Source organism: Saccopteryx leptura, chromosome 6 (assembly GCF_036850995.1).
Source record: "Saccopteryx leptura isolate mSacLep1 chromosome 6, mSacLep1_pri_phased_curated, whole genome shotgun sequence".
NCBI lineage: Eukaryota > Metazoa > Chordata > Mammalia > Chiroptera > Emballonuridae > Saccopteryx > Saccopteryx leptura.
Genome location: NC_089508.1, coordinates 195932920 through 195949305, shown reverse-complemented (window position 1 = coordinate 195949305; position 16386 = coordinate 195932920). Strand labels below are relative to the sequence as shown.

Here is a 16386-nt window from a genome sequence, read left to right as displayed (position 1 = left end):
CACGCGATTGCAAAGACTCAGCTTCTGCACAAACACTTCCTCTACGGGCGACGTGCTGCACAGACAGCGTTTTGGACAGACTGGGTTAGAGAAAAGATACTATGAAAACGAGTTTCTACACAGGGACAGACAGGAGGAGGCTGGTGCCGGGACTGAGGGAGGGGGAGGAGCAAGGGTTTCCCCGGGGGACGGAGTCTCCGTTTGGGAAGACGGCAAGTTCTGGGGGTGGACCACGGGGATGGCCGCACAGCCATGTCAACACACCTCGTGCCCACAAACTGGACCCTCAAAAACGGCTGAGATCGTACATTGTATGTTATGACTATCCCACCACAATAAAAACAAAAGGGGAGCCTCCTCCACAGGGGGTTCCAGAGAGCACAGGAGCCGGCAGGGGTACTTCACCGCACATTTAATGGTACATGCAGCACGGAACATCAAGACACACATGGCAGGGTGCAGCCACTGAGTCCCACGAGCGGCCAGCAGCCCCGATGGGCACAGGCACCCTGTCTCAGCTGTGTCTCGGGTCACCAGAAGCTACGGCGGCTGCCCTGGCCAAGTCCCGGGCCTGCTGCTCAGCTGGTGGTTGGACTGAAGATACAGGTAAGGGGGGACGGAATCCACGATGATTGGGTGTCTGGGGCCCAGGGGCCTGAGCTTGGATACACAGTGCACAGGCGAGGCCTCCTGGTCCACGGGACTGTGGTTTTCACAACCGTGTCCGGAGTCGTCTGAGGAAACCCCCCTCTCCCTCACAAGTTCTCCCAGAAGCTGCCTTGCAAACTTGGGACAAGCAGATACTGTCCAGACCCGACTCCCAGAGAATGGAGCTCACCTGTGTTGGAAAGTCCTGAGCTCACGTGGGGTTTCTGTCCCTTTCTGGGCATCTCGGCCCAGCAGGGGGGACAGCTGGATCTGATCAGCAAACCAGCCAGTGTCCCAGACCACCCGACAGGGACTTCCCCAGACAGGTGAGCACCCCATTCACTCCTGTACACGTGCGTGGGGGGTCCCCCTGGCCGGAGTCAGAACCTGGCCCCCTCTGTGAGGTGGGGGTCAGCTTGTCACCCAGACACTGTCCTAACCCTGGAGGAGGGGTGACCAGAGTAGCCATGGCCCTCATAACTCCATGCAGGGTCCCCTGGGTCCCCACAGCCGGACCCTGCGGCCACGAAGGGTGAGCACGCCACCAGAAGACGAGGGGAGAGTCCCCGGAGACAAGCCACAGCGCAGGGGAGGCAGGTGTGTGGGGGAGGCAGCTGGACCCTCCTTGGCCTGGGGTGCGTCTCGTTTGCCCTTGTTTTCCAAACACACAGGTCACTATTTTATTCCCAACGTGAGTCCAGCGGGGGTGGGGGTGCCGGGACACGGAGGAGCGGCCACGCGGGAGGGGCGGGCGGGCTCAGACGGTGAGGGAGATGAAGCTGTTGTAGCGCTGGATGTTCCGCTTGAGGATCTCGGAGCAGGGGCCCAGCACGCGCTCGAAGCGGGGCCGGTCCAGCTTCACGCACTTGAGGGGGCCCCGGGCCACCACGGTGGCCGCCCGCGGCCGGTTCAGGAGCAGCGCGATCTCCCCTGGGGACGGAGAGGACACCGTCAGGAGCCTGGCCTGGGGGCAGGGCTGCCAGATTTGGGGAAAATGACCAAAACCTCTGGATGTTGGTGATGTTTGATTCCATTAAACCAGGGGTCCCCAAACTTTTTACACAGGGGGCCAGTTCACTGTCCCTCAGACCATTGGAGGGCCGGACTATAAAAAAAACTATGAACAAATCTCTATGCACACTGCACATATCTTATTTTAAAGTAAAAAAACAAAATAGGAACAATATTTAAAATAAAGAACAAGTAAATTTAAATCAACAATCTGACCAGTATTTCAATGGGAACGATGGGCCTGCTTTTAGCTAATGAGATGGTCAATGTGCTCCTCTCACTGACCACCAATGAAAGAGGTGCCCCTTCCGGAAGTGCGGCGGATAAATGGCCTCAGGGGGCCGCATGCAGCCCGCCGGCCGTAGTTTGGGGACCCCTGCATTAAACCAATGAGCACTCAGTATAAGTGTCCCGCGAAGGAGCAGGGATACTTACACGGACACAGTGTTCCTTGCTGACATTCAAATGTAGCATCGTATCCAACCACGCCCCACGGGAGGCCCTGCACCCCTGGGGTCAGCTGATGCCTCATCCCAGGCTCTGCGGCCTCGCCTGGGGCCCCAGCTGGCCTCCCCCCTCACACCTTCCCAGGACCCCACGTATGGGAGGGGCTCCCCACTCACCAAAGTAGTCGGAGGGCCCCAGCCGCCCCACCTCCACGTACTCCTCGTTCGGGGACCGGCGCTGGAGGACGGAAGCCGTGCCCTGCAGGTGCCAAGGGGACACGTGAGCGTCGCTTGGCCGTGGGTCGCCCGCCCGAGGGTCACATGTGACAGGGCTACCCTTCCCGCCAGCTCCCTTCCACGCACCCCCCACCGAGCCGAACTCCCTGGTCCCCTCCTCGTGGACGAGGTGTGGCATCTGCGGGTGGCTCCGTGCTCTGCCATTGCGCTTTCCACAGACCTGTCCTCCCAGCTGGTCCTCGTGTCCCCGTGGGAACTCGTGGGCCGCAGGGGCGGCAGGGGGACCTACATGCCGCGCCCGGCTGACCTTTGCTCTCAAGGACTAGGAGGGTCACACCTGGCGGGCAGGAGAGCCTGGTGCTCAGGGTCACATACCCACAGAGCGACACAGCCCCTCCCGAACCCCAACAGGTCAGTGTCTGTAGACCTCGCCTGGCTCAATGATTAACGCCAGGCTGTCGGGGACGAGACAGAGCCCGGAGCACGTGACCCCAAACGCCTCTGCCCTTTGTGGCGGGACGGCAGCTGGGAAGGTCCCGGGGAGGGACACTGGTGTGGAGGAGGCTCTGACCGCAGGCCCCTTGCTGGCCGTGTGGCTGGGGCAGCCCCTTGCCTGTGGGCCCCCGAGACGGCTGTCCTCTGAAACCAGGACCCGGCTGTCGTGCAGATGGGGGGCAAGTGTCACGAACGGCCCGGCAAACATGGCATCCCCCCCCCCTGCAGCTGAGCGCCCCTCAACTCCCCGACTTGAACTCGAGTCCCCGCTGGTCACAGTCCTGACTTTAACTCTGAGTCCCCACTGGTCACAGCTCCTGACTTGAGCTCTGAGTCCCCGCTGGTCACAGTCCTGACTTGAGCTCTGAGTCCCCGCTGATCACAGCTCCCTCATCTCACCTCCCCGGGTGCCGCGTCCCCTTCACAGCTGAGGACCCTGAGCAGCTGAGGCGTGTCCGGCATGCCTGCCGCCCATGCGGCACCGGCGAACGTGACTTTTGTTTCCAGGCGGGCTCGGTTCACCCCGTTCACCCAGACCCAGCCTCCTCCGAGCAGGCGGCCGCACTCGGTTAATGTGTAACGCCTACCGTGCCACCGTCTGGGAGACAGCAGGTCAGGGGACCCCGTGATGCCGCCATGCCTGGACCCCCCCCTTCTGGACCCCTCGACTGGCCCCTCTCCAGGAGTCGGGTGTTTATAACTCCAGCTGATGGACAGAGCAGGGCATGTAAACGGCCAGCTGTCTCCACCGAGACAAGGGGCCCTACAGGAATGCAGCCCTGGGCCCCACTGCCAGGGTAGTGCCCACCATCCTCGGTCTGGGTCTGACATGGGCACAGTCCAGGCCCTGGGCACAGCTTTGGGTTCAGGGCCATGCTGGGGGTGACACGCAGGGTCTGGCCACCGTGGTACCAATGGGCCCACAGTCAATGAGCTGCTGTGATGAGTGTGACGTGTCTGGTGCCCCCGACGACCTGCACCTTTTTGTTCATGACACACGAGGGCTTCTTGGTGAGACTCCAGGCTGGGGGCATCTTCAGAGCCTCACACAACAGAAACACCCACCGGAGGCGGCCGTAGGCAGAGGCCACGTGGGACACAGCCACCACCCGGGGACCCACAAGACCCTCACATTCTCTCAGCCACCTCATCAAGGGGACTCTTTGTTACAGCAGCTAAAGCTGTCCCCAACAGACTGGCCCCCACAGAACATCCCCATCTGGGACTGCTCTGCTCGCCCGCCCGTCAGCACAAGACGCCACACCTGACAGTGAGGAGGGAGAGAGGCTGGCAGATGGGCCAGGAGGGGCGGACACCCACCAGCACAGCTGGCGTTCCCACGACACAGCAACAGGCGTGACCAGCACATGCCTGCGAAGCCGTGCAGTCTTGGAAACAGCCCTCGTCCAAGCTGCGTTTCCCAGACGGCCGCACAGCGGCTCAGACATCCTCAGGGAACAGTGAGCTGGAATTTTTTGGGCTGGAAAAATACACTTGCCCAAACTCCAGATCATATTCCCCAAACTTCTCAGTTATTGACTCTAACCCAGCTCTAAAAATAAACGAGGTCACAGACCCGAGGACTCGGCCCGGAGGACGCAGGGGGGAGAGGTCACTGCCGTGCTCGGGGGGGGGGGCAGAGGGTAGATCACCCGCTTTTCCTTCCAACTTTTTGATTTTTAAACATTTTTCTACTAAATCAAAAACAAATCGATCTTTTGGTTTTCTGGAGCGGGCAGGCGTGACTCGGACAGAACAGAAGAGCAGCCAGGCCGCAGGGACCGTGCACATCCAAGCAGCGTCTCTGGGGCTTCCTGGTCCATCCAACGGCCCCTCTGGCCTGGTGCAGCCTGGAGGGTTGGGCTCAGGGGCCCCGGACGGCCCTCATCTATGGTTCACGGCAGGCTGGGCACCTGAATCAGCGCCCACCAGCCACACCGGTCATCACAGCCCAGACAGAAACAAGCGCCCGGAGAGCAGGGCCAGCACCTCCGTCTGCACCCACAGAGAACATCACGGCACAGAAAGGAGTGAACTTGAGCCCCGAGGCCGGCCCTGGGGTAAAGGAGCCCAGACCATCAAGCATGTGCCCTCAGAGCCCACTTACAGAAGGAAGAGAAAAACCTTGTTAAGTAAACTTAACGTCATCACAGCCTTGACGGAAACCAGCATCACTTTCGTAAAGGAAAAGGTGACTGAACAGACGCCCAGGAAGGTGTTAAGAGACACGCCAGCCCGGACTCGTGCCCTCGACACACACAAGTCCCGACAGAGACCAAGGAGGAGCCTGTCCACGCTCTGGCCAGCACCTCCCGCGGTCTCCTGAGTCCACACCGGCTGTGGATGCACAAGCCACCCTCTCGGGAAGGTCTTTCACTTGCGAGCCTCTCTTTCCTCAGCCACAGAGTGGGTACAGTGTCAACCTGACGTCATTAGGTGTCGACAGAGGATCTTGGCTTTGGAAGGAGCTTCACGGACATCAAGCGTGACAGATGGTCATCGGGGCCCAAGGCTCGAGTAAATTCAAAGAGTGAGTGGGACATGAAATGCTGGTTCCTAGGCTCTCGGCATTCACAAGGAATTCCCACTTGGACAACAGCCCTCGGACCCCAGAAAAGGACTCACGATGGCACCTGCTTTGCCTTTTCATTTTATGTGAGTGTGCCACTTGCTGGTGTCTTTCTGTATTTAAGCAGAAACAGACCCCTTGTACCGTGTGTATACATTCATACACACATGTAAGCATTCATAAGGATGTGTGTGTACATGCAAAGCACACGTGCACACACATGCACACGCACACACCCACACATACGCACACACACACACGCATCACAGCCTATGCCTGTGAACACCTCCCAGGCAGCTCTGTGACTTTTTCTAAATAAACGGGCCCTGTGCACACATTCTTAAAGACACAACCCTTACGACACATGCTGCTTTCTGCACATGGAAGGCAGTTTCCTGGTCTTCACTGAAAGCCATGTCTCTCCAAGTCCATTCCCTGTCCCCACAGCGGGCACGCCACTGAGAACTAGGGAGCTCTGCGTGTGACGGCCCAGCTTCTTCTTGTCTGTTTGTCCTGGGGGGCTGCGTCGCCCTCTGCAGAAGCCCCGCCCGCCTCCACTGTGCACGTCCGTCACACATGCTGGGCCACAAACTGTCCCAAACTGCACAAACACACTTGGCTGGTGAGCAGCCCGAGGTCGGTTTCGTGCCAACATTTAATGGATCATCCATGAGGTCGGGGCCTTGGCGCGGGTACAAACCGGCGGCTTCCGTGGGAAAACAACACAGTGACGTGGATCTGGAGCCAGGGCCGGCGGCCGGGAACAGGTGGCAACAGAGGCTCCGCTGGGTGAGAGTCCCTGCTCCCAACCCAGGGTGTGCCAGCACTCTGAAGCAGGCCACCTGCTCGGGGACGTGACGGGGTCCTCGCTCCTCTCTGGGTGACACGGGGGACTGTGATCTGCCGCTCAGACCTAAAGGAGGGCTGGGTGACCGCAAGTACAGCCACCCCAGCTGCCACCTCCCTGGGGACAAGGCTGTCCCCGCAGGGCTTTGCTCCCGTTGTCCAGGCCCAAGGCCGCCCAGAATATCTGGCTTTGGGGTGTCCCCTCCTTTTGCTCAGGGTGAGTCCCACACCTGAGAGCTCAAGAGTGCCATCACATTACAGCAACTATGACAGGCGCTACTTAAAGCTGGTCATCGTGGCCATTTCTCAAGACTCAGCAGGTCAGGGCAGGAGGGGACCTCCAGGGCCTGGAGTCCCTGTGCCTCCCATGGAGACGCTGTGGCCTCGGCGGTGACCTCAGCCCTGCCCAGCTGGGCAGCCGCGGACGCTGCCCCTTGCTTCTCCCGCCCTCGGTTTCCCCTCTGTGAAGTAAGACAGCACTCACCCTGGCTTCCTAGGCTCTGGGCAGACGCAGTGCCGTAGCCGTCAGGCGCTGGTGTCCTCTGGACGCTGCGACTTTTCTCATCGATACATTTGGAGGGTAACAGTCACTACACCTCAGGGACTCGCAGAGTCAAAGGGGCTAAATACAGAACCACGTGACGTGGGGTAAAGGCGCAGAAGGTGTTCGCAGTGACCACCGCCAGCATTATTAGCGCATTATAAAGGGGTGGTTGGCTGGATAAAGACAATGTGTTTCTCTAGTTAAGGGGACATTGCTCAGCCTTAGAAAGGACGGGCTCTCTCTCTCAGCTGCGGCCATGTGGATGCACCCCGGGTATAGTGTGCTCAGCGAAATAAGCCAGACACAGAAGGACAAACACTGTCTGATCCCAGTGACGTGAGGCCCTAGAGGAGTCACATTCACAGAGGCAGGAAGTCCAGGGTGGGTGCCAGGGCTGGAGGGGGGGGGCAGGGGTGAGCGCCCCACAAGGACGGTCTCAGGGTGGGAAGATGAGAACCCTCTGGAGACGGGTGGAGTGATCATTGTACAACACTGTGAATGTGCTGAGTGCCACTGAGTGCCACACTTACAGGCGGTTAGAACGGTTGCGTATTTCACCACAACATAAAGAAATCGGAACTGTTTGAGACCTGGACACCAAATCCTGACTGGCCCTTGGCCCGGGCCCTTTGGTGTCCTGATCCTGCCGAGTCCACGGGGCTCCCCATGGGCCCCGTGTCCCGGTGGGCCCCCATCACCCCTCAGGCTCCTCCCACCCGCCCTGAACTGCACGGGGACACAGTAGCCTCATGCTCACCACTAGCCCGGACGACCGTATCAGGAGTCTTTTACCCGAGGCCCCAGCAGCCAATCGGGAGGAGCCGTGGGGCCCAGGCACCAGCTGGAGGGACACAGCCCATCAATCCCACCAGGGCCTGGGACGGGCCCTGCTCCCGGCTGGTGGGCAGTGGTGGGGTGCAGGCCTGACACCCCCACACATATCTTCACTTAGAAATCTGCCCAGACATCCGTGTTTGTGGCGAAGGCCTTTGGATGCTGCTCAGTCCTCCTGCGGAGTCAGGGTCCCAGGGACAAGTGGGACCCCAGTCACCTCTGTCATTGGGGCCGCCCGCCCTGCCCTGTGTGACGATTCACGTGGGAGCCGATCTGGGCCCTCCGGCCATGTGGGGCGGGGCGGGGGGGAGACTGCTTTTCATACTTTGGGCGAATGTGTTCAACTGCCATGCTTCTCATAAGAGTAAAACATCAGAGAGAAACCACCAGGGGACTCGCAGAGTCAGGACAGAGGGGGGGTGCTGCCCCCCCACAGGCAGTCGGGGGTGGAGAACGGGACGGGATACACGTCACCTCCAAACCCACAGCTGCCCCATACACTGACCCTCATGTAGAATGTGGACTCTAAGTGGCAGCAAAGAGGATGAACACACATGCCGTCTGGGGGGGTGCGAATTTGGGGGAGGATATGGGGGGGGCATGTGGAAATCTCTTCCTTCCCCTCAATTTTGTTATGACTTAAAACTGCCCTAAAAAGAGTACTCTTTATAAAAAAATAAACCCAGTCAGACCCTGATAGCTTCCATTGCCAGGGACCCAGGCCAACAAGGCAGCAGACACCTGTCACCACGGGCCACCTGTGCCAGCCCGGAGGACAGAGACCGTGGGCTCCCAGGGAAGTGACACCCCGCCAGCCCGTCTGGAAAAGCATTTTCCGAAGCCTGGCCTAGACAGAAAGCTTCTCGTTTCCGGCTAAGAGAAGCTGGGCTGAGACGCCGCCGTCAGCACTGACCGTGGCCCGAGAGCGCTGCTCTGAGCCCCCCCGTGGGTACGGTCTGTCACGCGCCCCGAGCACGCCACACCAACCACTGGGAAACCAGGCCTGGTTGTGCAGGTGCTGGACCGTGAACACTGGGGAGCACACGTCCCAACTCTTTGTACCAAAGCGCAGGGTGTGGGGGTCCGGCCGGCCTCTCCCACGCTCTGTCTGCACCCCCACAGCCCGCGCCCACCCTCCCGCCTTCTCCACCTGGGAAACTCCTCCTCGGCCCTCAGTGCCCAGCTCCACCTGCCCACACATCTTCCCACACATCGCGGGTAGCGATGCCCTGCTCGCTCCCAGGTCCTCGTCCCCGTCCCCGGGTGGAGCCCCGGCGAGTCTCTGGAGCGTCAGCGGGATCGCTTTCCCCTGCGAATCAACGGCCCAGAGGCCGCTATCATCCCTCCAGCCGCCGCGGTGCCGCAGGCTGGCGCGCAGTGGGGGCGCAGTGGGCGCAGCAGGTGCGGAGGAAGGGCGCGTGCGTGGGGCCGGTTGTCCCGGCCTGAACGTTCTGAGACGACGGAGAATTCTCCACACTCCCCCTCCCGACGTGACGAGGGGCAGCCCCCAGACCACCGGGAGCCCCACAATGTGCGGTCCCACAGTGGTGGACATTCATAAAGTTAATTCTCTGAGAGGAGATAAATCCCATCTAGCGTTTCCATGGCAACGCCTGCTGGGTGCAGCTGGTGTGAGAGCGGAGGAATTTCACTCTCTGGGTTCTGTGGGAACCGGCTGCCAGGGCGCAGCTGCCCCCAGGCCACGCGGGGGACACAGCCCAGGGAACCTGAGACGAGGGCCCGCGCCCCCACCCCTCGCCGCCCAGGCCCTCCTCGGCGAGCTTCCCGTAGAGCCCACCAGACGTCCCCTCCAACGGCTCTGGAGCCCTGGGCAGTCTCCACACATCCTGTCCGGTTTCTGCCAGATCCCATGCCCTCTCTCCCGGGGGGGGGGGGGGCGGCCAAGGTGTCCTACTGGGCACAGCTGACCCCACCGCTGGGCACTGAGGCTCTGCCCCCTCGGGCTGCTGGGCATCTCCAGGCCTTTGGTCCCTGACAGGGATGCTGAGACTGCCCAGGCCGCCTCCCACTCCACAGGCCACCGCAGGACAAGGCCTCAGGGGTTAAAGACCTTCAGACCCCCGGGCCACAAGTCCTGGGGGTCAGTTGTCTGAGAGGCTGGCCGGTGTGAGAACAGAGCTGGGAAGACCAGGACGCCTCCCTGGGGGCCCCAGAGGCAGGTGGACGTCAAGGACTCATTAAGTGTCTGCGGAGGCACGTCTCACGTCTGAGGGGGGCAGTCCCTGCCCAGCTCCTCCACACCTGGGGGAAGCACCTCCCGGAACCTTCTGGCAGCCCTGTGCAGGCATGAGCAGCTGCCACCACACACGCCCCGCTGACACTACCCAGGGGACAGCGAGGGGACAGGGCACCTTGGTGGAGGGTGGGCTGGGCTGAAAGAAAGGGGCCCCGAGCAGCACAAGTGACAACGGGTGACTATGCGTCAAAAGTGCAGATGCACCCTCAGCCTGTTAGACGGAAACCGCGCCAACCAGAGCAGCCTGCTCCAGAATCAACGGAATACGGGGCGTCATCACGTCACCCCACGCGTGGCTGGGCTCTCCACTCACTGACACGTTAGCCGGCCTGGTTGTCACTGAGATCCCGACTATGAGAACCCACGGTGACCTCCCGGGTGGGATGGCTACCCTCAGAACACACATGACGACACGCGCTTCCCCTGCTCCCGCTACGACATCCTCAGCCGACTCCTTCCCCAGAGCACTTCCAGGCTCACGTGCAGACCTGGCTTTGCCACTCAGCCACGTCCCCAGCACCCAGGGCCCATCCGGGCTGCCTCCCGAACCAAAGCAACAGCCCCAGGAGACGGCAGCCCCGCGGGCCTCTCCTCAAGCCCGTCCCCAGCGGTGCAGGAGGGACCAGGGCCGGCTGACACCACGCATCTGTCTGGAGGTGGCCGGGGGACCCGCCTGGCCCCGGGGAAACTACAGTCTGAGGCTGCACTCGTCTATTCAGTTGCGTTTCAGCTCTGAGCGTCTGATTCCCGTGAACCCTGGGTCTCACAATGACTGACCAAATTTGGATGATCACAGAGGAAAAGGGGAAAAAAACCAAGTTGCCAAGGAGACCACTTCAAACACATTTTATAACTGCTGTGAAAGCTATACCTTGGGGGGGGTCGCATTCCAGAGGCCTGCAGATCATGGTGGACGTGAATCGGCCCCACCCCCACACAGCACACGCACTCAGTCAGCAGTGGGCAGACAGGTCTGCCACAAAGCCAAAATCTGTCCCAGCGGCCAGTGCTGGTCACCATGACCCCGCACCAGGAGCCCCGCAGAGGACCCGGGTCAGGGCTCACCTCAGCAGGGAGCCGGGAGACCTCTGAGCATCCGCGGTTCATAACCACAGCCTTGGTGCCTGGTACACCCTTGAAAACGGCCGTGAAAACGATGCTTACAGCCTTTAATGGACAAGCAATAGCAACGCCAGAGCCAGCAGAAAACACCATCAGACCTCTATCGTCCGCCGGGGCGGAGAGGGGGGGGGCGACACCTGTGAAACAGTGTGCACACGTCTCCAAGGGCAAGAAGTGTAAGATGTACACACAGACACACCTGCACAATGCTCTCAAACACACACACACCATGCTCTCAAACACACACACACCATACACACACACACAATGCTCTCACACGTGCACATACGCACCACCAGGCACACATGTGACACAATACACATGTACGCACACATGTGTACACACGTGTGCCCACACATGCTCACACACACACACAGGGACTGCCCAGCTGAGAGTGTAGGAGCAGGGCCACTGGGACAGAGGAGCGAGTCGGGCTGGTTCTTGGACCTGACAGTCACTTGCTGGCCGCGTGTCCTTGGGCAAAGGACCAGCCCTCCAGCCGAGCCTCCCTCACGGGGCGTGGTCAGACCAGACGACACCTGGCATGTCCTCAGCTCAGGTCCTGTTATCCACCGTTGACTGTGTGACCGTGGTGGGGACGCCCCCTCCCTGAGTGAGGAGCACCCCTCGCCTATCTCCACGCCTCACACATTTCTATGATGTTTCCACCCGTGGCCTTGGACCCAGCCGGCAGGAGGCCATGGCCCACAAAGAAGAAAGAACGCTTGTCTGTGCTGGCCAGCGGCCCACTCCCTCAGCTTCCAGACCAGGAACTCTGAGGCTGCACAGCCCACCGAGGGGCAACAGGGCTGTGTGGGGCCTGAGGGGACCAGGCAGCAGCCCCACCCCGGGGCCACCGTCAGGCCCAGCTGGCTGTGGTCAGTCAGAAATGCAAGTGGCCAGGGAGCACATTTTTAAAGAGAAGGAAGAGATCCAAATTTTTATGTGAAATATCCTGGTTTTTAAATAATGGCAATTTAGTCATTCAGATGTTGAGAAAACGAGTGTCCAGGTCGATGCAGGGTGTCCCGGGGCCCGACGAGGCTGGGAACACCAGGACGCAGGCAGAGCAGAGCACACGAGGGTCTGGCCCTCCCGGCCGGCACGCCCTCTGCGAGGTGAGGAAGGTCCTGGGGGGTTACGCCAGCGTCTCCTCCTGGCCACAGGCGGGCACTGGCTGGGGCTACTCATCTGACGGCTCACAGGCTGGACGTCCAAGGTGATGGCCCAAGTGACCAGCTGCCAGAAGTAAGCCTCATCACGGGAGGGGGGCATCACAAAGCAGGCCACTGGCTCCAAGGACAGGGTCCCAGGGTGTGACCCAGCCCGAACTCCCTACTTCACTGCTGCTCCATGCCGTTGCTCGAGTGAGAGCCAGAGCCCAGGTTCAGGGGAATGACCCCCACATTCCCATGGGAATGCCAAAGACCCTGTAGCCGCTTTCAACAAGCAGGACAGCGGGTGTCTGAGCACAGTGGCTGCAGGAACCTCCCTCCACCTCAGCATCAACCTTCATTCTCCTCACTGGGAAATGCCACCTAGAGAGGGTGTAACATCCAAGGTCATGTTCATGGTCACTGGATTTGGGGGGGAGGGGTCAGAGATGATTATGGGACTCCTGGAGGCGGGGACACCACAGTCAGCCAAGTAATGTGGGAGCCTGCAGCCAAGGGTCCCCCAGGTCAAGGTCAGCCCACACCGGGCTCAGAGCAGCCACACGCCCTCCGCAGAGTGGAGGATGTCACCTGCCCAGCCCTTCTGTCCCACACAGAAAGTACAGGTAACTTCCTCTGCAGTGTCCTTCTGAAAACCACGAGACAGACCCCAGACTCTGCTTCCAGACCTGCAGGGGAACCCTAACAAGACACACGTGCAGGTAGCAGGGTCCCCTGTCCTGAGCTCTGCAGCCAACACCTCAGCAAGTTTCTGGGTCGAGTGGTCACTCTGCCTTTAGGTAGTGGACAGGAAAGGCCAGGCCTCGAGCACGTGGGGAGCTGGCCTCGGACGGAGGAGCCTTTGGCACAAATGTCTCAAGTCACGGTCGCGAGGAGGGAGCTGGGAACGCTGGGTGGAGACCAAATCCCACGCTGACCAGATCGTCACTTGTTCTGCCTGTGGTTTCATTCTCTCTTCCTTCTTCTTACGACACATTAGCAGTTGAACGAGGCGCCTACTCTGAGGACTGACCAGCTGAGAACCCCCACCCCCACCCCGCACAAGTGCTCCTCCCCAAGCTCTCCCTCGGCCTCCGGGTTGGAGAGGACCTGTGTTGCATTCACACGCCCAGTCCTCGCTGAGGGTCTCTGTCCCAGGCTCAGGGCCGGGACGGGAGGGAGGTGACCAGATGCAAACTCTGAGCCTCCGCTGGCCAGTCAAGACCCTCCCCAGAGCTTCAGCGGCCCCAGGACACGTGTCCCCAGCCCTCAGTCCTGCAACCCTGCCCAGCCGTCTGATCTGTCCCGTACGACGGTGCAGGCAGCAGGAAGGAGACCTGGAAATGCGGGACTTTATCTGTGTTGCTCACACTCAGTGGTGAGAACACAGCCGTGCGACCTTCCCACCCAGTGGCTGTGGCCGGGATGGGCTTCCAGCTGCAGGGCTGGTGTGAGCGCCACCCTCTCGGCCACACTGGGGGCTCCCTGTCTCCAATGGCAAAGACACAGCCCAGGAATGTGCTTCAGTGATCGTGTGACACGGGCGTCTGCCCGCGCCCAGCACAGAAACACAGGAACGAGCCGAACGGGCCCCGTGCTTTGAACGCTGCACAAGCAGGAGGGCGGCCGCACGGTCCAGTGGTCACTCACTCACTCCCGAGCTCCTGCTTGGCCCTCCTCCCTGGAGACCGGCAGAGGCATAGCCCCTGGGTGGGGGGCGCTGGCCACCACAGCTGCTTGGCCCCGTCAGTGACAGGCTCGGCGTGACCGCTGCAGATTACAGCCCCAGAGCCACCTGTCGCCAACCCTCGGCGGGGGCTCAAGTACAGGAAAAGCGAGTCCCATGTGTCCAGCCGAAAAACCTGGGGCCATTTTCTAACACTACACTTTTACTCTAAGATCATCACAGACTGTGACCGATTGTAAGAACGTGACGAGATCCCACGGTCCCTGAATGGCCCAGTTCAGCTGCCATTCTCCAAGTGCCCAGGGTGCCCAGATTCTGACGAGGGTACTCCTGCCCCTGACCTCGCTCAGAGCCCCGCCCTCACGGGTACTGGACGTGTCATCACAGGTGTGGCCTTGGGAACACGTGTTTTCAGAGGCAGACACGTCAGTGCGGGCTCGCAGGGCCTGAGGCCACTGCGGTGGACGAGGGTGTGGGTGAGGGGGGCGCGGCGGGCGGAGCGAGGTCTTCCACCCCCCAGAGCCGCACTCACGGGTGACGTGACCCTCACACAGGCCCCTCTGGCATGGCATGAGCAGGACCCACCTCCGTGATGATGAAGAAGTCATCCCCGGGCTCCCCCTGGACGACAATCTTCTCTCCGTCTTCAAACTGGACGGGCTCCAAGGCGTCGGCCACGGTCAGACGCTCCCACTTCTCCAGGGACTCTAGAGGGGGGGACAGGGAGCGCCGTCACCCCAGAATGTCATCTCGGAAAACAACCCCCCCGCACAGCCCCATGGCATTAGGGTGCAGTAGAGTGAGTGGAACAGAGGGACAGAGGGGACAGGGAGGGTGTCCCCGCATTGGGGGGCACACGTGTCCTCACAGGGGATGTGGCTCTAGGACAGGCTGCCTGACACCCACCACTGCGTCTAAGCCAGACGAGTGTGAAATGCTTTTCTAGTCTTCAGAAGCACCGAGACGCCTGAACTTGACCAACAGCAGGACAGCGGCCCCCGCGGGCTGCTCAGGGTCCCAGGGATCCGCAGTGGCCGGAGCAGTCCCCACCCCCACCCCCCACCCCACCTCAGAGAAGGGCGTTTGCTCGTCACCACTCACAGGGCACGTGCTGTGTTTACACTGCAAGTCTGAGGCATGGTGTGTTTCCGTTATTTTAGGCCAAAACACTTGATGCCGAGGCCAAGTGTATCTCGGGTGCTTGCGAGTTCAGCGCACGTCCATCCCACCCCTTCTCACACCTGCCCTGCCCCCCCGGTGTCCATCCCAAACCCTCAGGAAGGAAAACAAAACAACCAATGTGCTCCTTTTTCAAAGAAAATATAATTGCCTGATTAACAATTTTTTGGCAGCAGAAAACTTCCCTGGCCCGTACTTATCAGATGCTACTTATGTAGGTCAGCTGCTAAAAATACACAGCAAAGCCTTTATTTTAGATCTGGGTTAGGAGCGGGGATTTCTCTGCTTTGTAAGTCCCGTCACTGCTACACGTGGCAAATGCCAAGCTTTCAACTAGCCCTGGGGTCGGCGAGGGTGCCCGGGGTCGATGAGGGTGCCCAGGGTCGACGAGGGTGCCCGGGGTCGGCGAGGGAGCCCGGGGTTGGTGAGGCTGCCCGGGGTCGGCGAGGGAGCCTGGGGTCAGCGAGGGTGCCCGGGGTTGGCGAGGGTGCCCGGGGTCGGAGTGGGAGCCCAGGGTCGGCGAGGGTGCCCGGGGTCGGAGTGGGTGCCCAGGGTCAGTGAGGCTGCCCGGGGTCCACAAGGGTGCCCGGGGTCGGAGCGGGAGCCCGGGGTCGGCGAGGGTGCCCGGGGTCGGCGAGGGTGCCCGGGGTCGGCGAGGGTGCCCGGGGTCGGTGAGGGTGCCCGGGGTTGGAGTGGGAGCCCGGGGTCGGTGAGGCTGCCCGGGGTCGGCGAGGGAGCCCGGGGTCGGCGAGGGTGCCCGGGGTCGGCGAGGGTGCCCGGGGTCGGTGAGGCTGCCCGGGGTCGGCGAGGGTGCCCGGGGTCAGCGAGGGTGCCTGGGGTCAGCGAGGGTGCCTGGGGTTGGAGTGGGAGCCCGGGGTCGGTGAGGGTGCCCGGGGTCGGCGAGGGTGCCCAGGGTCGGCGAGGGTGCCTGGGGTTGGAGTGGGAGCCCGGGGTCGGTGAGGGTGCCTGGGGTCGGAGTGGGTGCCCAGGGTCAGTGAGGGTGCCCGGGGTCGGAGTGGGTGCCCGGGGTCGGCGAGGGTGCCCGGGGTCGGAGTGGGAGCTGCATGTGATGCTGTGAAGGAGGGAGGCCACTCCAAGCTCTGGTCTCACCAGCTTTGCAGAAAGGTCTGCACACCACAGACACTGCTCAGTCACTCAGGACGCAGTGTCCCCCACACAGGCCACCCGTCCACCGCCGCTGTCCCTCGACACATGCAGGGACTGCTGTGAAATCCCAGCTGGGCCTGGAGGAAGTCGAGGCTCATGGGCACGTAGACGCATGGGCGTGCTGGTTCCCTCACGAGGGCAAGAGGAGTGTGACTTTACGAGTCAGGCTGCAGCCTGGACGTTCACGTCC

The 16386-nt window shown here is 61.3% G+C and overlaps 1 protein-coding gene across 2 annotated transcripts in view; it reads right to left on the bottom strand.

Annotated features, from left to right (window-relative positions):
- Window positions 1-396: 396 nt before the first annotated feature.
- The window catches only part of PRKAR1B (protein kinase cAMP-dependent type I regulatory subunit beta), a 71800-nt gene continuing 55810 nt past the window's right edge, over window positions 397-16386 (bottom strand). For both annotated transcript variants that reach the window (XM_066343022.1, XM_066343021.1), the window contains exons 9-11: window positions 14436-14557; window positions 2283-2364; window positions 397-1578 (exon numbers count right to left, since the gene is read on the bottom strand). In XM_066343022.1, the coding sequence (XP_066199119.1) occupies window positions 1406-1578; window positions 2283-2364; window positions 14436-14557 (377 nt within the window). In that variant the 3' untranslated portion in view covers window positions 397-1405. The remainder of the gene's footprint in view (window positions 1579-2282; window positions 2365-14435; window positions 14558-16386) is intronic.